This window comes from Cervus elaphus, chromosome 15 (genome assembly GCF_910594005.1).
Source record: "Cervus elaphus chromosome 15, mCerEla1.1, whole genome shotgun sequence".
Taxonomy (NCBI): domain Eukaryota; kingdom Metazoa; phylum Chordata; class Mammalia; order Artiodactyla; family Cervidae; genus Cervus; species Cervus elaphus.
The window spans coordinates 60838200-60864442 of NC_057829.1; the positions used below are offsets into that span (position 1 = coordinate 60838200).

Here is a 26243-nt window from a genome sequence, read left to right on the forward strand (position 1 = left end):
CCAGGAGGAATCATGTAGACTAGTACAAAGTGTGATAAGAAAAGTCCTTAAAGGCAAAGAGAGGATTCCACAGAATGTTTTTATTAAAGGATGGAGACAGTCTTGTGCTACGGTTACATGTCGATGTTTTCAAAAGCATGCTCTAAGAGGATGAAAAATGTTTACAATAAACATTTTAAAAGTTTTTTTTTCAGTCATAAACAGGAAGTGTACTTCCTAAGAATGTATCGAACATGAAAGATAGGAAGCAAAAATTCAATCGTAGTATCACTTTCACTATTGAGGCATATCCCTCCGCTCCAGGGGTTATTATTTTTTTTTGTTTGTTTTTAAAAAGGCAGTTTCCGCCATAAAAACCTCCACCCCCTCTCGAGGAAAGTAATTTATGTAAAAAAGTGAGGTCAATTAATAGGCTTGATTTCAGAAATCCACTAAAGGACAGAGAGCCGTACTGGCCCCTGGGGGAAACCTAATCATATTAAGTGACCTCTTTGTCCAGCCGTATATGGGGGAAGGATTCTTTTGATGGGGATTAGAGGCTTCCTTGTTGAACGCTAGTTTTCAGATAACTTATTAAATATGTCATGTTTGGGGTTGACTATGTCGTCCAGAGCTGCTTATAGCAGCTTCCTTCATTGACATGAGCTGCAATGGCTGCTACACCCTGCGTGCCAAAAGCAAAGGGTGGGGGAGACGCCATTTGCAAAGCCGGAAATGATTAAAATCTCAGGTTGAGACCATTCCCAGTAAGCAAAGGATTGCCAAGTGCACAGTTCCTGCTTCTGGTGTCTTCCCTGAAGAGCACAGACTGGACGTGTGTCTCTCACTCTATTGGCAGTAGGCTCTCCCCACCGCTTGGTGAGCCAAAGGGGGAGCGAGCCACTACTGAGGCAGGAACCCGGGAAGCGCGCTTAGTTAGAAAGGTCAGCGGCAAGCCCAGTTCAGTGGCCTAGTCTAACCAGGGTGAGGGGCGGACCCTGCCGGCCTCCGTCCTCTTCCGCTCGCCTCAGGTGCGGCACGGATCCCTCCGCCACAGCAAGCGCTCCCCGGTAGCGCTCCGATCGGCTTTTCGGCAATACCCGGATGGAAGCATAATGGCCGCCATCAGGGACTCGCAGGCAATGGGGACCACGACAGGTATTCCCCGTGAGCTGGGCCGCTCTGGCCTGTTAGGATGCCGGGACTTGTAGAGAACCAGTAAGGGGGCAAAGGGCGAGTTTGTGGGGGCTGCAAAGCCCCCACGAACTCGCTCGGGGCTCCGCCTCTTGTGATAGGAAGCGTCTGTTAAATAGTCCCGGCCATTCAGCGCTTCCGCCTAACTTGTCGCAAAGTTTTTCTAGAGAAGTCAGTCCTTTGACTCGGCGCTCTTGCAGCCTGCCAGAGCTAATCTTCAGCGTTTTAGCCTGGGCTTGCTTTACGTCGGGGTATTTTGAACTCCGCACTCTCCCACAGTCCAGGAGCTGGAACGGGAACGCGGCGCAGTGTGCCTCCGCGCGCCCGAGGGGTAGCCGAGCCCCGGAGGAAGGGGCGGATCGGGCGCGGTGTTTGGGACGGAGCGGGGCGCGCGGCGCTCGAAGCACTTACTCGGCGCGTTCCGGGACTGGTGGAGACTGCATGGGTACCCCTCAGACCGCACCCTTCGAGCTGTAGATTCGCAGGCCCAAGGCAGCCCGACTCGACGGCTCCCCATTGTGGGTTCAGTTTGTGGTTTTTGGAGATCTTTTTTTTTTCTTCCAGATATGCTCACCTCTGTGGCGCGCGTTCCCTTCTCCAGAGTTGGCCACGGGCGCTCTTCCGTGCAGACCCCTACCACACCCAGTGGCAGATGGATTTCTTTGTAACTGGCTTTCTTACTCGTAGGGTCCATTTTGAGTTTGTTCTTAACATGATGGTCCTCATTGTCAAGTAGACAGTCTTCTTAGGTGACTATGGTAATTGGAAATATATAAGGTGACTGTATATAAGGTAAATGTTATAACTCTTAAGGAGACCAATGGAGCAGATACGGTAGCTTTAAGGTTCTGAGTGCAAAAATTAAGGTTCAGGTTTTTTTAAGGTTTAAATTTGGGAGCATTTAGTATTTGTGAGTTATTAGCGAAAACATTCGTTGGGTATGTTTGGCTATAAAAACTTTAAAAAAAAACTAGAAAAATAAATTAAGTCATTGTTTGAAGAATACATAATAATGTTGAACTTTGTACGGTTGTCACAGTGATGAAACATGCCACCAAACTGTATACCAGTGTGAGAATTTTCTTAGAGCGTCTATGTTTTGGGCTTAGTGTACTGATAAAGTTGAATTGTTTTTCAGGCAGGAAGGGATCTGACTTGAGTGTCCTCTAAAGTTTTTGTCTTCAAGTTGAACATTTAGCAACCACTAAATTGATTCAATGAGATACCCTAAGGTCTTTCAGAGTTTAACTGCAAATCAGTTGAAGTGGATTCATTATCTTTCCGCAAAACGGGATTTTCCTGAAATTCAATAAGACATTGCCTTGTATTAACATTTTCAGGGGGTTAGCATTTCACGAGGACGGTAAGCATAGTGGACCATGTCGATTTTTGTTAAAATTCTTGTAAATGAGTTCCAGATTTAGAAAATTAACAGAGTGTGGAGAGGGAGAAAATGTAGGTATCTAACCTATTTTGCACGTCCAAATTTTTCTTTCTTGTTGCCATGGAAGTAAGTATAAATATCAATTCAGAACGCTTTATGTCTTTTTAGGGAAGGATAAAAGGACAGCAACAAGAGTATATATCTGCTGTGCACATTGATAATGTATGAGCTTTCAAATGCTTGAGATTTTTATCATCACACTTCAGATCCTCTCCTATCCTCTTTGGTAGCAGTATGATGTATTGTGATCCCCCAAGTTTTTATATCTTGAAACATTCCAGAGGGGATATATTTTAGAATAAGTCTGCAGTTTGACTTTGCTCTTTTAATTTACTTTTATGGTTTACTTTTCTGTTTGTAACTGTTTATGTTGAAGCATTGTGTGCTGTAGATCACCTAATACAACTTTTTTTTTAAGTGGTAAAAGACTTGGACCTTCCCCAGTTTCCTTCAGTTACTCTACTAAAAGTTTTTGGCAAAGCACTATAAACAATAACAAAAAAAGAGTTAAAGTCGAAAATTTTCTTAATTATCTTATCCCAGGTGTGTAGGCTGTGAGTATTTCGGTTCTGTGTGGGGTATTGACTTCACATGGTGAGCAATTTTCATGGGACCTTAGAAATGAGAATTAAGAGGTAGCATTGTCACGGTAGGGTATCTGGATTGGAATCAGATCCAGATTCTAATTCTCACTTTGTGAGTTGGGACAAGACATTTTCCCTATCATGTAATAAATGAAGATAATGAGATTGATTTTAAACTCCCTTTTAAGCTTTGAGTTTTGTGACTTTTGTAAATTTATGACATGTTATCACTGAATATCAATGATAGGTTATTTAAGTGCAGAGATTTTTTTTTCCAAATTTATATAACCTATGTTGACTGTGAAGCATAATTGAATCAAAAGCTTAAGAACATTTTACTGAGTGTTTTTGCAGTCACAGTTTTAAAATTTTGGTCTTCATTTCCAGATTTCATCTCTTCTTTTGATCACTGTTCCTGATTGTGGCTTTGTCCAAGCATTAAATTGTGTGCCTTCTGTTCCTTGAAGAAAGAGGTATGGTGAAGATTGAAGTATTGTAGTATACAATCTATTAAGTAGTAAGTTAATATGTTTTAATATTAGACTGAATAGAATAATTATATGAGTTTTCCTAAGTTATAGTTTTATTTTTGGCCTAAGTGTAATATACACATGGGTTTTCATGTTAATGTAAGCAAAAAAAGTAGGTTTTTTCATAGTTAAAGTTTTAATATTTCATTAGAAATCTAAAGATGATTTTAACTCTTATCATCCTTCTAAATGTAAAGATGATGTTACTGGGCTCCTGGGTAATGAATGATGGAGATAAATATGGTAAGAAGATGTATAAAGCTGTATAAAAGAAGCTGTATAAATGGTCAGAAGAGTGTTTGTGTTTTGTTCTAGTAAGTGCAAAGTAATGCACCCAAAGAAAAATTATCTAATGTATATTTGTATTGTGATTAATGATATCAACATTCTGAGTCAGAAAAGGGACTTAGGAATCACTATAGAGTTAAGGCTGGTTTCCTGGAAACAGTCATTTGAGTATCCTAGTGTAGACAAAAAGAAGGAAAAATACTTACCAACAAATCCATGGTGATATAAGGAACATTTTGCACTCAGTGGAAAATACCGTACCCTTGTACAAAAACATGGCTTATCTATCTGTTGAAACACAGGTGCCTCTTGCTGTTTTGTGTTTAGTAGGTTCTGGGCTATCACAGTATTATACAATTCCCCTCACCAGATGTGTATCCATAACTATAACTGTGGTTTAAATGATACCAGGTTATCATTTATGTTCCTTTACCTGTGTCATTTCTTATATTTGTTTGATCTCTTACCATCTGAGATTCACATGGATACGTGCTGCTCCTGAGTAGAGAAAGTAAATATTGAGTGCCAAGAGTGTTCTTTACTAGGTGTGAGCCAAACTACTCAGAAAAAGTAACATGATGAACAATGAGAGCTTCAAATTTAATGAATAAGAGACTGCTGTATGGTGACTGACCAAAATGATTTGAATTATTTGAACTTAAAAATTGTGAGCAAAATATGACTAAAATTTTAAGATGGTGATTGATACGATTGCTTGAAACAGATGTCGGAATATTGGAATGCAGGTTCATGACTTGAAGCTTAGGAAAATTAAGTGGGTTTCACATGGGTCTCATTTCAAGAAGTACTAATAGCTGAAAACTTATATTGGCTTTTTGGAAAGTCAGATAGTTTCAAAATAATGGTAAAGTCATCACCATTTCCTAATTAATTGCTAGTTGTTGGAGGTTATGGCTGGCAGATGTGTGTATATATGTACATATGTGTGTGTGTGTGTGTGTGTGTGTGTGTGTGCATGTATGTTGTTTCCTCAGCTCAGTATCTCTTCATTTGGGAATCATCCGTTCCCTGTTAATGAGTAGTTGGTGGCTTATCTTATCAGTCTGTCTTATAACTCATCCTTGTTGCAACAATGATTACCTGTTACTCAAGCAGAACCAGTCAAAATCCTTTGAAATTGATGTATGAATGCTGGGGAAAAGGTGATCCCTATTCTCAAACATTGTTAATCTGGGAGGATGCTAGTGACTTTCTTTCCCACATATATGAGAATCCCATCTGTAGTAGGTGAAAGTGAAGCCATATAGAGATCAGAGATAGATGGAGATAGAGTACTACTTTTAGTCTCAGGAACGATGGTATCAGATACATGTGGTTTTCTTTTGATTCTGTCTGCTAGCTTGGTGTCCTTTCCAGTCCCTGGGGCCAAAATTCTGCATATAAATTAGTTTGAATTAGATTGTAGCAGAAAACATCCTGATGAATATATGGCCCTTAGGAATTTAAGATCTGTAACCAAGATGATCATTCATATCCATCCACAATTTGCCCTTTTCCTCTACCTTATAAGAGCTATACTTTAATCATACATACTTTAGTGAATGCATTCATTCACTGTATATGTATTTAGTTCTTTGTTCAACTTGCAGATATTTATTGATTACATAGTAGTATGTGCAAGTATGTGCACCTACCTGTATAGGCAAGGACTATACATACTAGACTGATTGGATGGTGGGCTTTCTCTAATACACCACATTTTTATGTAGTAGGTTACATAGGTCAACAAGCATGTGTTGAGAACTGTTGTGCTGTACTTAGCTTTTTAGTAATATATAAGAGGATGTCTTTGTCTTCAGAGTGCTTATAGTTCAGTTAAGGCATCCAGATTGATGTACATGAAACATAACACAAACAGCTTAAAAAGATAAATGAATGCATAGTTGTGTGGGTTGTAAGTCTGAGTTCTGATAGAAAGTTAGTGAGGATTGGCCCAGTCTAGGAAAGTTTTTTGAAGGAGGTATAATTTCAAATGGATTTTGACTTATGAATTGGGTTTTGATAGACATAAAGAGTAGTTGAAGAACAGATGGAATGATTGAGGGCTGATCCGAGATGGGTAGGAGATTGGTTTGACAATAACAATTTGTACTTTGGGAAAATGAGAGATAATGGGAAATAAGGCTGGCTGTTTTAGGTAAACCTATATATGAAGTATTTGGAAAGCCAGGCAGAAATTTTGTTTCTTTTTACTGAAGTGGGGCTTTCTTTGAGTAAAATGCTTGTATTTCTTTCAGTGTGATGCTATTTTGTGATGCTAAGATATAAAATAAGTTTATTCAACTGGGTGTGCATTTATTTGTCATGGAAAAGATCTTGTTGCTAATCCATCCATCTGCCTTGAAAATTAAAAAGGTAATGAACCTGCAGTGCTGTTCATTATGTGCAATTAGTTTATTTCTTCTTACCGCCTCCTTTTTGAAAGATCTCTTAGTACAGTGGCGAAACATACCCCGTCCCTAGAGATAAAGCTAGTTCAAAACTAATGTAGCAGTAGTTACAAAACATTTGAAAAGAGATAAGGAGTGAAATTAAAGTAATGTTTGATTACTCCATATATTAGGATTGATGTATAGGTTAATGTGTCATTCTCATTAAATGCTGTTGTATTCTAGTATGCCAGGGTTGGCCGACTTTGGCTGTAAATGACTAGGTGGTATATACTTTAGGTTTTATGGGCCATACAGTTTCTGTTGCACCTGTCAGTTGCTGTGTAACGCCAAAGCAGCCATAGGCAATATGTAAATGAATGAATGTGGCTGTGTTCCAGTGAAACTTAATTTACAAAAACAGGCAGCAGGCCAGAGCTGACTGTTGACTATAGTTTGCCAACCCCTGTCGTAGACTTAATGTGACATTTCATTCCACAACCTCTCACAATAACATCTACCCACCTGCTGACATCTTTTTCCTTCTCTCCAGTAACTGTAGATGAATTATCTTTATTCTTTTCTAAGTTCAGCTCTCCCACTTGTTCACTAGATTACATTTCTTCTCACTTACTGAAGGACATTACTTTGTTCTTGTTCATTGTTCAGTTGCTCAGTTGTGTCCAACTCTTTGCTACCCCATGGACTGCAGCATGCCAGGCTTCCCTGTCCGTCACCATCTCCCAAAGTTTGCTCAAACTCATGTCCATCAAGTCAGTGATGCCATACAACTATCTCGTCCTCTGTTGTCCCCTTCTCTTGCCTTCAATCTTTCTCAGCATCAGGGCCTTTTCTAATGAGTCAGCTCTTTGCATCAGGTGGCCAAAGTATTGGAGCTTGAAGGACATTGCCACTGCATTTTTTTTCTTTCTCTCTTCCATCAGTGATTTTAACAGTTTTACTGGATCATTTTTTATAAGCATGCAATCATACTATCATTTCTTTTACCTTTAAAAAACAAACAAAAAAACTCCCAACTCCTCTGTTTCTTGGTCCTTTGTAGTAAAATTCCTTGAAAGAGTTATCTGTACTACATCTTACATCTCCGCTTCTATTCCAGTTTTCTTTTCATTTAATACTTGTGAACGTTTCTCTATAACTCCACTTGAAACCATTCTAATCAGTGTCACCAGCACTCTTGACATAAAGTCCAGTGGTCAGTTCTCAGTCTTCATCTTATTTGACAGAGTTGATCGTTATGATTTTGGAACCACTTTCTTCAGTTTGCTTTGAGCGTACCAGTCTGCTAATTTACCTTCATTCTCACTGGTCTTTTCTTTCAGTCATACCAGCTCTTCTCTTTTTCCTCTAAATGTTACAATATCTCAAGGCTCAGGCCTTGGACTTCTTTCTTTTTTTACTTATCCTTTGGTGATTTCATTCAGTTCTACATATAGAAATAACACACACATGTGTATTATACACACACACTAATAACTCTTTCAATTTTATCTTACACCTAGAGCTCTGTATTCAGTTATACATCCCATGTTTCCACTTGGATGTCAATTAGATATCTTAGATTCTACATGGCCAAGACCAAACTCTTCATATACTTTCCAAACTTACCACCCTCACACCATCTTTCCTTAGTAAATAACAACTAATTTCTTCCAGTTGGTGAGGTCAGAACTTTCAGAGTTAATCCTTGATGTCTTTCTTTATCTCGTGGACCAAATTTAGTCTGTTAGCAAATCGTGTAGTCTCAATCTTCAAAGTATGTTCAAAATCTGACCATTGCATCATTGTCTTTACCAAATTACCATCTCTTACCTGGGTAGTTGTAGTATAATAATCTCCAAAGTGATCTCCTTGCTTCTGTTTGTGTGTGTATGCTAAAATCGCTTCAGTCATGTCCAGCTCCATGTGACAAGTCACATGTGACTCTATGTGACATGTGATTCCATGTGACTGCAGCCTGCCAGGCTCCTCTGTCCATGAGATTGTCTAGGCCAAAGTACTGGAGTGGGTTGCCATTTCCTTCTCAAGGGATCTTCCTGACCCAGGGATTGAACCTGCTTCTCTTATGTCTGTCTGCCTTGGCAGGCAAGTTCTTTACCAGTAGAGCTACCTGAGAAGCTTCTGTTTTTAACCTCCTTCTCAAATACCATGTTCTTAACATAGCAGCCAGAGTGATCTTTTTAAAAAACAATTCAGCTCATGTTACTTCTCTACCCAAAATGCTCCAGCAGCTTTCCTCATTGTATCTTTGACCTCATCTTCCTCTGGTTGCTTTCCCTATGGTGCTTTCTGTTCCCATCGTACTGACTGTCTTCTTGCTATTCCCCGAACATGTTAGGCATGCTGCACACTCAGGATGTTGGCACTTACTCTTTCTTCTTTAAAGTGCTGTCTGCTTCAACTCCTTAAGATCTTAGCTCAAATAAGACCTTTTCAAGTGAGGTCTCCCTGACTTTGTATTTAAAATTGGCATTCTCTGGTTCTGCCTCTCCTTCCCTGCTTTATTTTTCTCCACAGCACTTGTCACCTTTGACTGCATTTTATGATTTACCTACTTGTTTATTATGTAAATAATCAGAGTGTTAGCTCCATGAGGGGAGGGAGTTTTGTCTGTTTCATTCACTGCTGTATTCCCAGTGTTTAGAACAAAGACTGGCACATATTTGGTGCTAGCTGCAAGCCCAGCACTGTACAAGATGCTGGCCATATGGCCAAGAACCTGGTAGGTATAGTCCATATACTTACGTAGCGCTTATTCCAGTGGTAGAGACAGATGGGAAATAAACTGACAAATACATAAAATATTCCAGAGGGGAAAATGTTATAGAAAAATAATACGAGGGGCTAAAATAGAAAACAGTTTTTTTGTTTATTTGGGGAAGGAATGGCTTATAGGTTGAGGAAAGCCTCTCTGAGATGGTGACATTTGAACTGCCTTAAAGATAAGAGGAATCTCGTCATTTGAGGAATGGAAGAGAGACTCTTTCAAGCAGGGAGTAGCAGGTGCAGAGAAAGGCATGAGATAAGAAAGATAGGAGAGAAGTATTTGAGAAACAGAGACTCTCTATGTATGGTGGCTTGTGCTGTGTGCTTAGTCGCTCAGTCATGTCCAACTCTGTGAATCCGTGGACTGGAACCTGCCAGGCTCCTGTCCATGAGAATTCTCCAGGCAAGGATACTGGAATGGCTTGTCATGCCCTCCTCCAGGGGATCTTCCCAATCCAGGGATTGAACCCAGGTCTCCCACATTGCAGGTGGATTCTTTACCATCTGAGCCACCAGGGAAGCCCTGGAGTATATTTACAGATGGGGAGAGTGGTGTGAGATGAAGTTGAAGACAGAGGTCCGGGACCGTATGTCACTGCTCCTTGCAGGCCTTGGCCAAGAGATTGTATGTTACTTGCTAAGTGCTTTGGGAAGCCCCTAAGGAATTTTAAGCGGAGAACACTGTGATCTATTTTATATTAAGATCACTTTTGTGATCCATTGTGGAGAATGGATTCAGAGAAGGGTGATGGGCAAGGGGGAAGCATGAATGCCAGTTAGGGAGACTATCATTTTAATCCAAGTTAGAGATGACAGTGGGCTAAGATGATGCCAGTGGGGATGGAGAGAAGAAAATAATAAACAAATTAGAATTTGTTAGGTCCCTGTGTATCCAGTCTTTCTTGGGTTTTGTGAGGGATAAATATGAAATATAACTTGTCTTTAAGAAGCTTATAAGTTATCTTGGGAGGTAAAACTTGTAAAAGGAAATGATGTAACTATAAAACAGTTTGTAGTAAAATGATACACAGTGGCTGTCCTTTAAATGGATATTCAGAGAAGGGAGAGATCAGTGTGTGTTGCAGAAGATTTCATGTCCATGTAGAAAGTAGAATTAGAAAAGACGTTTGACCAGAATTGAGTGAAGAGGCAGAGAAGGGAATGACAAGCCTGGTGAAAGGAAACAGCATGAACATAAAGAAAAGTGGGTATGTAGGGGAGCAGAAAGCATCGTATATATTGGGTTCTGTGTATGTGTGTGTCTGTGTGTTTGTGTGTATTCAGTGAGCAGTTGTAGTTTCTGAGAGTAATAAGAAATAAGATTTGTCTGAACCAGGAACTGCTTCTGTGTTTTAATTTTTATTTTAAACCTCTTCATTGTATACCAATATTGTATACCAATTGTATACCAGCCTCCCTTAGTGGTATGTGGCTCATATGTACACTAGCATTTTTAGTATTTCTGTATCTGTACTTGATCACATTTGCATACTTCACCTTTTTTTTTTTCTCTTTTTTTGTGTTTAAGATGGTCATTAGGCCACAATGATTTGAGGGGAACCAACTTCAATATAAATTTCTACAAAATTTATAATCTTTTACTTTAAAATGTGATAGGTATTAGCTTCTGGGGTAAACTTTTGAAAAACTTTAAACAGCTACAAAAAGAGTAAGCCCAAAATGTTCTAAGTCATGAAAAGATAATAGTTATTATTTTGAAGACACTAAAACACTGCTTTGAAAATAAGAGTTTTAGTTTTTTGTGTGTTCTTTATGTTTTTCAGTAAGCTCTTCCTGCTTCATGCTCTTGGTTCTATCTCTAGTTGCATATTTATATGACCATTCTACACTCGGTTACCTCTGCAGAAAAAAATTCAATTAAGTCAAGAAGTAAAATAGTTTTAAAAAATAATGACTAGTTAGTTTTCCTAACTGTGTAATGTGACAAGTTTCAGAGCTACATGCTGAGTCACAAAAAGGCTCAGTTAAACTCAAGAGGTTTTTAGTTCTTTGTTTAATGTTTAAGCAACTAGACTGTTGTAAGTAGCACATAGATTCTTCCTTTTTAACACGTTTACACTAAAACTGAACACTGTAGAATGTCTTTGCTTTTTAGTCTGTTAAAGAAAATAAAACTCTCTAGGAATGGTTCTTTTGATTCACTCTAAGTCTTTATCCTTGGCATTTTACTTTGGGAATCATCTTTTTAAAAGTTTCTCTGTACCTACTGTGTGATTCCTAATGTATGCTAACACTGCCAGTTCTTTGGTTCCTCTCTCTTTATTTGGATTGTCACTTAGTTCTCTTAGTTTTCTCCCTTCTGTTTTTACTCTCTTCCTGGAATATATCTTGCTTTCTGTTTTCTAGTAGCATTCTATACTGTTTCTAAAATACTGCTTTTGTAACTCTGTTCATGAACTGACAAGAATGGCTCCTTGTTACCTTTCATTTTAAGTTCAGATTTGTCCTCTACGGTCCTCTTACTTAACCTTCCCATTTTCTCTACAATCTAGATTTTACAGTTCTTGCAGTGTTTCTTTTTTGTTTTTCTGGGCTTGATAACCTTTGCTCCTTTCTTACATGTTTAAGCCGCGCTACTCTATAAAGGATTGTCATAAAATCTACCTTTCTATGAAGTAGATACAGTCAACATTGATCTGTTAACTTAAAGTCTTAAGAACCTTTGGTTACAAGTAATACCTAGTAGCTTAAGTTAGTTTACACTAGTGTCAGCTGAAAAGTGAGAGTGAAAGTCACTCAGTCCTGTCCAACTCTTTCCGAGCCCATGGACCCATGGAATTCTCCAGTCCAGGATACTAGAGTGGGTAGCCGTTCCCTTCTCCAGGGGATCTTCCCAACCCAGGGATCGAACCCAGGTCTCCTGCATTGCCGGTGGATTCTTCACCAGTTGAGCCACAAGGGAAGCCCATCAACTGAAAAGGGGGAATGATATTGGGGTTGACCAAAATATTTGTTCAGTTTTTTCCAGAACATCTTACAGAAAAACCCAAATGAACTTCTTGGCCAACCCAATATTAATGATACAGAATTTCCTAGAATTCAAGGGCAGGAATATGGGCAGGTCTCAGTAAAAACTTGTAGTGACATTACCCCATAGGTTTTAGTCAAGGTTCTTAGGACATCTGATGATTACCTTCCTGTTGTTTTGGTTTGTTTTATCTTGTTTTGCGTTGCTCTCCTGTCATTCCTTAAAAAAAAATTTTTAACCTGTTATCATTAGCTTAAAGGGTATCTTTACTACAGACTTGTCTGTCTACAAACATGTACTCACTCATAGGATCTTTCCTTTGGATGTAAAAATGAGGATCTTTCCTGTTAATTTAAAAATATATTACATGCCTTAATCTGCAACTTCCTTTTTTGAAAACTAAAAAAATTTCACAAGTCAATTAAATACATACACCTCATTCTTTATGTTGTTTTCATGTGGATGTTCCATAATTTACTTAATCATTTTCCTATTCATGGACATTTAAGTGCTTAAGATATGTATTTAAGATACATATCCATGTTTTGCTTTTACTTCTGTAGGATAGATTGTTAAAAGTAACTTTTCTGGGGGAGTATATTTTTAAAATGTGAAGGAAATTGATTTTTTTCAAGGAAAACGTGAACTGCCAAAAGTGATTCAAGCAGTAGAAAACTCAAAGATCCCAGAAACCATAGAAGAACTTGCAAAGATTGTAATGTCTAAAATTTAAAGATATCCCAGGCCCATATGGTATATTTGCACAGTCTGTGTAATTTTAAAGAGTGGGCAAGTCTCATATTTAGTGAACTGTTCCAGAGCAGATGAATTGATGGAAGGTACCTTCACTGATTTTACAAATTCTCCATACCAAGTCAAAACTTAATGAGAGGACTAAAATTTTGTCAGATTAAAACCAGTGCTTTATTAAAGAATAATATACTTAACTAATGCAAAAACAGTTCAACATTATACTTATTATTTATTTCTTTGTGCAGTATATAGAAAAAAATCAAATTTAGATTGATGTTATAATTTTTATTCTTTTAACAGTATGCCTAGATCAGGAATCATATTATTAACTAAATACCACTTGTTTTCTATATAAAATACATAAAACTTATTTTGTATAACAGCAGTGCATATATAACTGCTATTTTTGTGGTGCCAGCTCCCTTTACTTACTTTTTAGATAACTTTATGGCTCTCAAATTAATTGTTACAAGAAATTTCATAGCATGAATTTATGAAGAATAGTGACATCTAGTAGCATAGTTCTTCATTATCTGAGTATTACATTTGCCGTTAGCTTTGTAACTGTTCACAGTCTTTTCTGAAGTGACGTGCTTGGTCACGTCTGTGTTGATAAGAGGAGTACGTTGAATATACCTGTTTCGTTTTAACTTCTTGTCCACCTTTAGTGTCAACATTCTTCAATTTTTTTTATTGGTGTCAAGTTTACTATTTTGAGTTTGTTCAGGAAAAGCTTAGTTCGTTTACCTCAAACTCACTTACTTTGAGAATTCAAAAAGTTTCGTGGATTCATGCTGCTTTTTCTTAAGTTTTATAATAGTGTGGTCTTGGAATCATTCTTGTTACATCCATATGTTAGGCTATAGTAATGGAGGCCATAGTTATCCAAGGACATTTTAAGAAACACTGACCCAAGGATAACCAGTGATCACTATGAACATTTTTTATGTATATATTCTTGACTACTAAGAGTTTTTAGGGTTCCGTGTGTCTGTTTATTCATCTGTTCTCTACCATCTATTAACAGTTGAACAAATTAAATCCTGATATGGCTACTGTTTTGATTTTTTTGTTTTTCACTTAATGTGTCTTCCCTATTACTAAGTGTGGGTTTACAGTGTTGTTTTAAAAATTAAAGAATATTCCATTGAATAGAAATACCATTATTTACTTATTGGTAGGCTTTTAATTATTTTTAATGTTGTGATTTTGTAAACAGTGCTCCCATGAACATCTGATTATTACTTTTAGGGTAGATTTCTGGGGGTGAATCAGAAGTTAAAGCACTTTCTCCCCAGGCATATATGTAGATGTAGATATGTTTATATTATTTTATGAAATTATAATGTTTATAATAAATACATATATTTTACAAACTGTTTTTATGAAAGTTCTGTCAGATTATTCTTATCATTAGTATATCATAGTATATCTCTTACCAGAAAATAAAATTTTAAAAAGAAAGGATACAAACAAGTTCAAATTTTTATTGTTGGATTCAACAGACAAACTTAACACTGTAAAATTGCTGTTTTAGTTTCTAAATGCTTACTCAGTTTCTCTACAAATATTGTAATGGACTGGTGACAAATGGCTCATGTGTTATCAGCAGACCACGTTTTTAGTAGCAGTGTTTAGCCCTGTTTTAACTGGGGCATGGGATGGGGTTTGTGTCTCATAAGTATATGGTCATTTAATCCTCTAGCTTTTGGTGTGGTGCCCACTTTCTCAGCTGTGCTGGTATCCTGTATATCAGAAATTCTATTTTACTTTTCCGCAGCGAATACCTGTGACTTCTGTGGTGGGGGAAGAGCAGTAACCTAGCATGATGGAGTGGGGAAAAGAGTCTTAGCATCCAGCCAAAACCCAAGCAGCTTCTCCACATTTCTCTGTTAGCCTCCACTTCCTCTTCTCTTCCCGTCTCAGAGTCACTTGGTGCTGCCAGCTCCTAAGTCTTTTGAAGATTCAGAGTATAAAATGGGTTAGTTCTTAGTTTCCCCCTCTGTCTGCCTGATTGTGTAAGGTCATTTACTATCTACTTACCTGCTTTCCAGTATCTAGAATTTTGTTGTTATTGTCACTTCTTCTGTTTCCCATTGTTATTTTTTAAGGGCTTCTTATATATTTGTCATTTTTCTTAACTGTATTTACAAAAAAATTATACTTCTCTTTTGTAGATGTTACAGTTGACAGATACTTCTTCTATATCACATTATTTTATATAGTTATTTTTCTAACTGAAGTTTTTGCTAAAGTATTAATATTTACTTAAAACTTCTTTCTAGAAAAAGTACATATGTAGTGTATTCTCTGAATCTTCCCATATCTAAAATTGTGTTTTTCTCCCATATGTGAGCGTTTTCCTGGGTATAGAATTAGTTCTTGAGTTAATTATTTTCCCTAGAACTCTAAAACTGTTATTTCATTGTCTTCTAGCATTTAAAATTGTGAGTATAATGTCTGATTAATATTGCTGTCTGCTTTAAGTTGGTGTTGGGAATATCTTTAGATAACTCCCCTTCCACCATTTTTTTTTTTTTTTGTAAAATTTCGTTTTTACCTTTTAAACGGAAACATTTTATTAGAATAAGTTTAGATACTGAGTTTTATTTTCTTATACACTAATAATCTTGCCTGGCATTTGGGGAGCCTTTGATTTTGAAAATTCAAGGCTTTAAAAAAGAAAGCAATAACTCAATGTAATTTTTTCCTCTTGTTTTCAAAACCATTATTTCTCCCCCATCTACTTTGTTCTTTTTCCTGGCAGTGCTTTTGTTGTTGTGTTGTTTTTTCCCTCTCAGTATCCTAGCTCAGGTCTTACTGAGATTGCCAATCATTACTTGATTTTTTTGGTAAAGCTTTCTCCTCTTTCCTACAGTAACTTGAACAGTAATTATGTTTCTCATGCTGAATGAGAGAATGGGTGAGGTTTCTCTAAGTGTTTCAGTCATTTTCCCTTTTTTGAGCTGGTGCATCCAGTGATGTTTCTGCTGGCTATCTTTTTTTGCATTGGGAGCTGAGGTGTATTGTTGGAGAATAAACCAAGATTTTCTTAGTGTTTTGGGTTAGACAGAATCGGGAAAGTTAACTTAATTTTTTCTGACAGCTTAGAGATACTAACTGACTTACATGTAGGAAGAGCAGCGCTGTTAAACAGAACAAGATGGTCATGGGTTTAGGAAGATGTATTTTTATTCAGAAATGATGCTTCTTTACATCTCTCCTGACAGCTGGTGCTAGCAACTCTCAATTCCGTCTGGTCTGTGGACCCAGCTCAAAGCTCTGGATTTGTTCTCTTCCCATACATGAGCTGGAGCCTTCTGTCACCCCAGAGTGCTTCATGCAATCTTCGTCTCAAGTCCTCACTTCTCTCCCAAGGTATGTATAGGAGAGGGAGTGGCTGGAATCAATACTGCCCTACTTAGGACATGATGGACACTCACTGCATATTGGTTGAATGAATATCCTTCATTCAACCAGGGAAGTGTGCTTCCTCTTTGAAAGTGATGCTTTAAAAGGGTTGCTATGTCAGCATTTGTTTTCACTCTTCTCTCTCTGGACCTTTACCTTCCAAACACCTTGTGGCAACTGTATGACATATATTTTAGATTCTTGACATTTTATAGAACTTTTTAAATTATATTTTTTAGTTTATATTTCAGTGAACAGTTGGGAAAGGAAGACCATCAAATGGCTTGAGTTGCCATCTTGATGCAGCAAATACTCTGGGTTACTTTTTAAAGGGCCAGTCATACTTTAAACAAACAGTATTATTTTAAGGCTTGAGAAGATGTTGGTCAAGTCTTATGAGATAATAATACATATAAAGAAGGTGGTAATTTAAATAAGGGATTTAAAATCAGTAATCCTTGTTGGTGAGATAGAGAGTGGTCTTTAGTAAAGAGTATTAGCTAATAGGTTGAAAGATTAAAATTATAATAAAATTTCCTTCCTTTTTTTAAAAATGGAACACATTTTTTCCCCATAGGTGGCAATCCTCATAAAATTTGGTACCAGGTGTCGTGTTTGATTGCTTTCACATAAAACAGGTTGAACACAGTTGAAGACAAAAGAGATTCCCCACACTTAAAATTTGAGGGCAAATAAACCCCAAGATACATAAAATACTAATCTCTATTGGTGCCATATTATACATGCCATATATTAAATATAAAAAATAATCACATTCAACATTATTAGCAGTTATCAGACTTAAGTAAAAGCTAAATGGATTTCTTAATAAGGTGGTTCCTTTTTTCAGTGTTATTTTGTCTGTGAGGAAAGGACTCGCACTCTAGTGGGTGAACTATGGGACATCTGTTTTGGCTGCCATGCATCCTATATATTTTCTGCTTTAAAATTTTTCTATTTTATTGCTGGGTGGTCAACTCCGAATAAGCCAAGTATTAACATAAATATATGCCCCACCTCTTCCTTTAGATTACAAGTTGCAGTTAAGGGTGGCGACTGTGTTTTTGGAATCTCTCAGTAGCACTCATCAAAATGTATCACATTTATAGTAGATTCTTTTTTAGTATCAGTTGATTGAATTATTTAAATCATATACTTGTTGTCAACCTTTGGGATATGCGTTTTCATGAGAAAAATTTTAAATTATATAGATATTTTGAAATGAAGTTGATGATATTTAGAAATTTTATCAAAATATGTATTTTTAGCATTACATACACATTTTTGGACCATATGCTGTAAGAAGCAATTTGCCGTTTGTAATGAAACCTGTGATATAGACTCCTCTTGATTATATATAGAAATAGAAAAGCCTGGGTATCGATAGTCCAGAATGACCACAAGATGATATTCTGGCAAATGTGGAAGAATCGTTACTCAGTGTGCTTAAGAAGTTTCACATATTTGAGCCCCATGCTCAGAGTCTGGTGCAGTGAAAACACCATAGTTGATTATGATGCTTGTCACTTTGAGAATGTGGCACTCTGTAGAGAATTTTCTTAGTTGTTGTGAAGTATCCACCAGGTTATCACTGAACTTTTTTCTAGTCCTTTATTATTTTTCTCACTTTTGAAGAAAAAGTTTTACGTTTAGCTTTAAATAATACAGTAAAAAGTTTCACATTTTTTACTGTGTTAGGAATAGTATGTAAAAAAAAAAAATTTCAGTAAACTCAAACGCTTCTAATGAATTCATTTTCAGGTTAGCACACACACACACACATATATATATATGGATATATATATTTGAAAAATACTGAAGGTGTTTTTTTAGACACAACCAAATTTTTAAGTTTGATAAATATTCAAAGAGCTTCTTAATAGTAATGTAATGTAACTTTTAATTACATTCTCTCAGTGAACAATTTTTAAAACAGTGAAGTTCCTAGTTACTCAGATTAATTGGAATTTAGAGGTGAGACCTTTGGATAGACATTATGGATGAAGGAATCATTACTGTGATTTATACTTTATTTTTTTGGCTTATCTAATTGTTAGTCATATACATATTTAAGAACATGAAAGTAAGAAAATATAATTTTTGTAATACACCATTTGATATTTTTGCTACTGAACTCTTGGTGCTCAGATTCCATTCTCAGCAATATATTGTTGTATCTATTTGTTTATTGTTTGACTGCACCATGCAACATACGGGATCCTAGTTCCCTGACAAGGAATTGAACCCACACCCTCTACATCAGAAGCTTGAAGTTTTAACCACTGAACTGCCAGGGAAGTGCCTGTCACATCTTTTTAATTTTACAGTTTTTTTGTCCTCTGCACCTTGTCATAATGTCTTTTATACATTGTAAGTACATACAGTAATGGTGGTAGCTACAGTTTATATCGTACCTTACAGGATGCTGTTACATAGTTAGGGGTAATTTTCTTTCTTCTTCTTTTTTTTTTTCATTTTATTGATGAAGAAACTAAAACACAGAGATTGAGATTTGCTTAGAGTAACGCAAACCAGTAATTTTTTAAATGAATGGAGGCAGATGGTAATGAGTACATCCTAAAATGCCAAGGACTTTCCTTGCTGCCATCTGCCGTAGTTCTAGGGATGAAAAAAGAAAAAGCCAAAATGGTAGGGAACCAGAAAGGTAGTAGTGGATTTAGGAGTACCCCAGGGAAATGTGCTCCTCCTTTTAATTTCTTCTTTTTTTGACCAGTTAGTCATGATAACTTGAGAGAGTAGATAATGTCTTTTTGTTATTGTTGTTGTTAGATGAATGAAACTTTTATTTTAAACATAAATTATCCCTGGGGCACTAGGGAAGTAGAAAATCTACAGAGAAGTCTGTTGAAATTCTCACAAGGTAATAGCTATAGGGTCAACTAAATAACAGTTAATGGTATATGTGTATAATTGGAACATGTGTGTAAGTTGAACTTAAGCTTATAGGGCTGTCTTATTGAGATTTTAAAAATCTTGTTTAAAAACTATAGTGTCAAGTTAATATAAAATCTTAGAACTTAAAGGTGTTTATCCAATTGTGGTTTTCTTTAGATGAGAAAACTGAGCTGCAGAGAAGTCAAACCTTGCCCAGTGTCACAGAGCAGAGCCGAAAGTAAAGCTTGTATTTCCTGAGGTCCAGATTAGTGTTATTTCTACTTCAGACTATTACTTTTTGGTAAGCTACTCTTAAATTACTTAATGGATCTTTTATATCTTTTATTTGTTTGATCAGCATTCTTGCTTTGTGTCAAAATGAACTTTAAAATGAATTTTACTGATACTTCTGTGATGAAAATTTCAGTTCTTTGTTTAATTTTAGGTGAGTTAATGTGGGGAAAATCCTGGTATTCTGAAGATGTTGCAGCACAGTATTGTTTCCTGTTCAAATTACAAGTAACTTCAAGAATTTTCAGGAAAAAAAGAATTGGGATTGTTTTGTTTTATTTTTAAATCATGCCATCTGAACAGAAGCATTTATTTTTTGATGAAAAACAAAATACTTTAAAAAAAGATTATGATGTGAAAAATGAGGTAGTTGATACTCTCAGATCAAAAATTTCAGAACCAAAATTTCAGAACCAACTTAAACCAGACATTTCAGAAAGTAGTTTTCATTATGGACTAAAAAATGTGAAAATTGTTTTGCCGAAGATAAATATTCCAAATGAAGTCCTATTGAAACATGAAGTTGACAGATACAGAAAATTATTTCAGCATAAGCCACAGACTGCAAGAAAATCTATCAGTGTAAAGACTGTAAGCTCCATAGAAGAGTGTATGTTGCTTAATCAGTCTGAGAGAGTTGATGAAGGTATAAAAATGTCTGCAAAAATACTCAATTTCAATTGTTTAAAGTGTCGAGATAGCACTCGGTATAGCCCAAATGATTTGCAGAAACACTTTCAAATGTGGCACCATGGTGAATTACCTTCCTATCCTTGTGAGATGTGCAGTTTTTCAGCAAATGACTTCCAGGTATTTAAACAACACAGACGAACTCATAGAACCACTTTAGTAAAATGTGACATTTGTAACAATGAGAATTTATATACTTTATTAGACTTAACAAAGCATTTTTCATCCACACATTGCGTAAATGGTACTTTTCAGTGTGAAAAGTGTGAATTCTCTACCCAGGATGTTGGCACATTTGTTCAGCATATCCATAGACACAACGAAATCCTTTATAAATGTGGTAAATGCCATTACATATGTTTAACCAAAGGAGAGCTTCAGAAGCACCTTTATATTCATTCTGGTACATTTCCCTTCACTTGTCAATATTGTAGCTATGGTGCTACCAGGAGAGAGCACCTTGTAAGACATGTTATAACTTTGCACAAAGAACATTTATATGCGAAAGAAAAACTGGAAAAGGACAAATATGAAAAAAGGATGGCGAAGTCTTCGGCAGGACTTAAACTAATACTGAAAAGATACAAAATAGGTGCATCAAGGAAGACATTCTGGAAACGTAAGAAAATCAACAATGCAAGTGACAGAAGTATAGAAAAAAATACTCAAGTGCTTAAAAAAGTGAACAGAACACAGGCTACATCTGAAGACCCAAGCCATCTTGTTCAGGAACATTTAAATGAAGAAAAGCGTGAAAGACTATTTTGTGAGAATAATGATAAACCTGCTGAATCAGAGTCGGAAAAACCAACTCTTCTGTCTACTGGACAATGTAACGGAGCTCAAGAGGGATCAAATTCTACTTCAGGTTTCTTAAAGACTGCTGTACAAGGACCTACAGTGTTAATGGTAAAAAACAACAGAATAACAATTCCTGCTAACTACAGTGCTAAGTTTATGGGCTTCAAGATGGTGGATGGAAAACAGCATATTGTAATAAAACTGTTGCCTACCAATAAACAGAGTTTATATTTACCAGGCTCACAGTCAGGTGCTGCAAGGGACAGTACTGCAGTTTTGCAGCCCCAGACTTTGGACACCACTGCGTTTTTACCAGGAGTGCCAGCTGAGTTAAATGACACAGTTTACATGAAAGTAGCTCCTCCATTTTCACCTTCATCGCCTGTACTTTCAGGGAAAGCAATTTCAGAAAAAGAAACGGCTTTGCTGTCTCAGACAAGTAATATTATTCCAGCAGTGGATGATGAAAAAGGTGTATCTCCTTCACCAGTGGAGTCAGATTTGATTACAGCATCAGTGAATTTGACCACAAAAGTAGAAACAAGAGATAATGTTGACTTATGGGGCAGTCATATTACTCAGGGTCACCCTGAGGTGTTAGGTACTGGAGTTAAAAGTCCAGATAAAGTCAGCTGTACTGCCAAACCAAATTCATACAACAGTGGAGATATGCATAATTATTGCATTAATTATGTGAACTCTGAGTTACCTGTTGAACCTTCCAATCAAGGATCATTACCTTTTCATAATTACTCAAAAGTGAATAATTCTAATAAACGTCGTAGGTTTTCAGGAACAGCAATGTGTGAAAACCCTCAAAGAGAATCTTCATCTGGCAAGACAGTTTTAAGTGAGTCAGTTTTATCACTAGTGAGGAAGGAGAGCTCAAACCCAGATAGCCTGTTAGCATCTATTAGTCTTTTAAATAGTAAAGATGGAACTTTAAAGACACAAGCTGAAATCGAAGAACAGTGTGTTTTAGAAAAAGGACAGAACATTGATGGACAAAACCTATACACTAATGAAAATCAAAGTTTAGAGAGCATGACTGAAAAGTCTAAATGGGATGGCATTTCTAATGTTGAGTCACCTATGATGCCTAGGATCACATCTGTTTTCTCACTCCAGAGCCAGCAGGCGTCAGAACTTTTGCCACCTGAACTAAACCAGTTACTTCTAGATGTATTAAAAGCAAAACCTGATGTAAAACAAGACTCTAGTAACAGTCCAGATAAAGATGTTCCACTTCAATGTGCCCAGTCTTTTCAGGAACATGGGGGAGAAAACAAAATAGTTGAATCTTCAAAAGACTTGAAAGCACAAGGCCTTTTTCCGATTCCCTCTGGTAGTATGGGGACTAATACGCCTACAAATGATCTGAATTTAAACTGTAGCGGAAAAGAAAAGCAAATGCCGTCACAGGATGTGAGAGATTCAGAGAAGACCCCTAGAAGTTCTGGTTTTGGCACATTGCCTAAGACTCAGTCAGATGCAATAATTACACAGCAGCTCGTAAAAGACAAACTACGAGCCACAACACATTCTTTATATGTGCAGAATCCACTAAATTCAGAACCAAAAAAGGCTATATTTGTTCAGACTCCAAAAGGCTTTTTTGTACCCTTGCACTTCACTAACAAGCCTGGATTACATGTTTCAAGAAGACCACTTCCATTGGTTAATACACAAAGTATCCCTGCCCCTCTCCTTTTAAACAAGAAACCGGGGATGATTTTAACATTTAATAATGGGAAACTTGAAGGTGTTTCTGCTGTCAAAACTGAGAATGCTCAAGCTTGTGGAACTACAACTAAGGAACCTTGCAGAGCACCTTTTTTAAAAGTAGAACCAAACAGTAATTGTTTGACCCCTGCACTTTGTTCCAGCATTGGCAGCTGTTTGAGCATGAAAAGTAGCGCAGAAAATACTTTGTCATTAAAAGGCCCTTGCATTATTAAAACGCCAGCAAATTCTTCAGTGAAAGCTATTCCTACTCATAATGTAATACCTGAGCATCAGGGCACTAAGTTGAATATCTCTGATTCAGTAAAACCACAGAACAAGATTTTTCCAAAACCACCTCTTTATACCTTTTTACCTGATGGCAAACAAGCTGTTTTTTTAAAGTGTGTGATGCCAAATAAGACTGAGCTGCTTAAACCTAAATTAGTCCAAAATAGTACTTGCTATAAAAATATACAGCCAAAGAAACCTGAAGGAACACCACAAAAAATATTGCTGAAAATTTTTAACCCTGTTTTAAATGTGACTGCTGCTAGTAATCTGTCAGTAAGCAACACTGGATCCTCACTGCAGAAAGACAGTGTACCGTCTAACCAGACTACAGGACAGCAGAAAGAGCCAGAATCTTCTAGAGATGCCTTACCCTTCTTAATAGATGATATGATGCCAGCAAACGAAATTGTGATAACTTCTACTGCAACATGCCCAGAATCTTCTGAGGAGCCAAAATGTATCACCGACCATTCAGAGGCCAGGGTATTAAGGTACAAAACAAATTGTACAATTGAGAGAAACTTCAATAAGAAAAAAACTTCGAAAAGAAAAATTTCAAGAATAAAAAGTCATGTAAGAAGTCAAGATTCTGAAACTGCTTTTGTATCTAGAAACAGAAACTGTAAACGCAAGTGTAGAGATAGTTACCAAGAACCTCCAAGAAAAAAAGCATTACACAGAAAGTGTAAAGAAAAAGCAAAGGCTGAGAGTATCCCTGAATCATTTGAATTCAACCGACCTAGGCTTTCAAAAGATACAGTCAGAACCCTGCGGCTTTTCCCCTTTAGTTCCAAACAGCTTGTGAAATGTCCTAGGAGAAACCAACCAGTTGTAGTTTTGAATCATCCTGATGCAGATTCCCCAGAAGTAGTAAATGTAATGAAAACTATTGCTAAATTTAATGGACGTGTTCTTAAGGTTTCATTGTCGAAAAGAACTATCGATGCTTTATTGAAACCAGTTTGTTGTAACCCTTCTGAAACAACTTACAACGATTTTCCTAAGAGGCACAAAACATTTAAACCTGTTAGTTCTGTGAAGGAAAGATTTGTGCTAAAGTTAACTCTCAAAAAGACAAGCAAAAACAATTATCAGATTGTGAAAACTACCTCTGAAAATATTCTGAAGGCTAAATTTAACTGTTGGTTTTGTGGTAGAGTATTTGACAATCAGGATGCTTGGGCTGGTCATGGACAGAGGCATTTAATGGAAGCTACTCGTGATTGGAACATGTTAGAATAATTACCAAGGAAAAGTAAAATTACCTTAGAAGAAAATAGTGAGTTGGGTTACTCCATGCAGACATTTTTACTTCAACACAGCACCAAAACTAAACATTTAAAAGTTAGCTGTATTTCATGGACGAGCAAGTTTCAGTGTTGCATTTGAAAATGCACATTAGTTGCATCAGTGCACATTAGTTTTGAAAGAAACTAATCACAGATTTACCTTGATTTAATTTTTTAAAATATGTGTTTTTGGGAATTTAGGGCTAAAGGAAACTTTGATGAAACAGTTTTCCCAGTTTACTGACTCTTAGTCAAGAGAGTAGCAGCTGACAGCCCCATTCCCTCTCTTCCACTAGCCTTATGAATCTTGATCACTATAGCTCCTCTGAAAAGGTTGAGAGCTCTTTCACTATGCAACTGAAGGAGTTTCTCGTCATTCATGAAGATATTCTAAGAGAGCTTAGGTAAAGAACTTACTCTTCATCTGCAAGATGTAGTTCTTTTGAAGGTAACTAGGCTCCGTTGAGAGTACATTTAACTCACTACAGTTACACCTCATATGATGTTTGGTAAAAGTTTTTGATGAGTAGGTCTTTTTTCCTTGTAGCTGTCTTGCACGTCATTGAGTGGAACACCTTTCCAAGGAGATTTTCTTTTTCTAAATGGCTCTCGTGTTGCAGTAGATGGGCAGTCTTGAGAGAATTAACCTCTCTTCATCTGGTTTGAAGTTCATTTAAAGAACTTGAATATTTTTCTGAATCTGATTGTACTCACCCTTGCATTCCTTTGATTTAAGTTGTTTGTCCCATCATAAACCGAGGGGCCAATTTTTTTCTTGGTTGCCATCCCTTTAAAAAGAGTGAAACGTAGAAGCACTTCCAAGGGAATGGCTTTTCTCGAAAATTAAAAATTACTCCTCAGAAATAATATTTTGAAGCAAGATTAACAAAGTAAATCATACTTTTGTGTTTATTATTAGTGTCTGAATATGTCCACATTGGGACAAACCATTTTTTGTTAGCAGCGTTTCAGTATGACTGACAACCCAAAGCAGGTTATGTTCTGGTTGTTTGCAGTTGGAAATGAAGAAGCATTAATAGTGGACTCAGTGACAATGCATAAAACTTCAGGACAGATACTGAAGGGACATGCCCAACAGGTAGAATTTTAAAAAGGAATGTTTTCATGACAACAGAATCATTGATTTAAACTTCTCACTTTGTAAGTTTGGGTCAAATTTTGTTGGATCATTGGATAATGGGGTTCTTGTATTAAAAAATTACTATATAATTTTTGTTACATTGTTACTACAAGTGTTATGATGTTTTTCATTGATTGAATGAAAACTTCAGGGCTTCTCTTCTGTATATAACAGAGAATTTAAACCTGTACATATTTTTGTACCTTTCAGTTATGTAAATTTTGCACAGAAAGTTTTTGAGATAAAAAGTTTATTTTCTTTCAATTTATTTCTGTGCATGCACTAATAAAACTCATTGTTTAATTTAAAAGGAGTATATAAGACTTTACCCATGTTATTTTGGGGGGTTTTATTTCAGATGTATAATTTTTTTTTATATAAATTCAGTTTTCAGGGATTGAACACTATCGTTAGCAAGTGCCTAAAAGATGTGAAACAGTTTACATATGTCAACTGTAAAATTAGGTCCCAAATGGACCTTTTCCCCCAATAGTTTTATTTTCAAGAAAGCCATACATAGATGCTTCAAGCTATCTTGCTATGCACATTATACATGTACTGTTTTTGTGCAGTTTGTCTACTTTCTTAGAAGTGAAGTATTTTTTGTATAAAACCTGTTACAATTGTGTTTCTTAAATTGAGCCTAAGAATGGAGTTGATTGGAAATATACAATATATATTAATAATGTGTATGGTGTTTAAAGACTGGTAAGCATTGTTAATTTCTGTAACGTTTTCTTCCATTAAATTTATCTTAAGTTTGTGTTTACA

The 26243-nt window shown here is 36.5% G+C and overlaps 1 protein-coding gene across 2 annotated transcripts; it reads left to right on the forward strand.

Annotated features, from left to right (window-relative positions):
• Positions 1-906: 906 nt before the first annotated feature.
• On the forward strand, positions 907-26243 carry ZNF518A (zinc finger protein 518A). Of its 2 annotated transcripts, none has more exons than XM_043926264.1 (5): positions 907-1137; positions 3589-3674; positions 16169-16316; positions 19422-19545; positions 19690-26243. In XM_043926264.1, the coding sequence occupies exon 5, from the start codon at positions 19824-19826 to the stop codon at positions 24282-24284; it is 4461 nt and encodes a 1486-aa protein (XP_043782199.1). In that variant the 5' UTR covers positions 907-1137; positions 3589-3674; positions 16169-16316; positions 19422-19545; positions 19690-19823; the 3' UTR covers positions 24285-26243. The 2 variants fall into 2 exon arrangements, with proteins under 2 accessions (XP_043782199.1, XP_043782200.1); XM_043926265.1 differs by lacking the exon at positions 907-1137 and adding an exon at positions 1167-1691.

What these genes read in the sequence shown, in the direction of transcription:
- ZNF518A (XM_043926264.1), top strand. Translation starts at nt 19,824, where the DNA reads ATGCCATCTGAACAGAAGCATTTATTTTTTGATGAAAAACAAAATACT.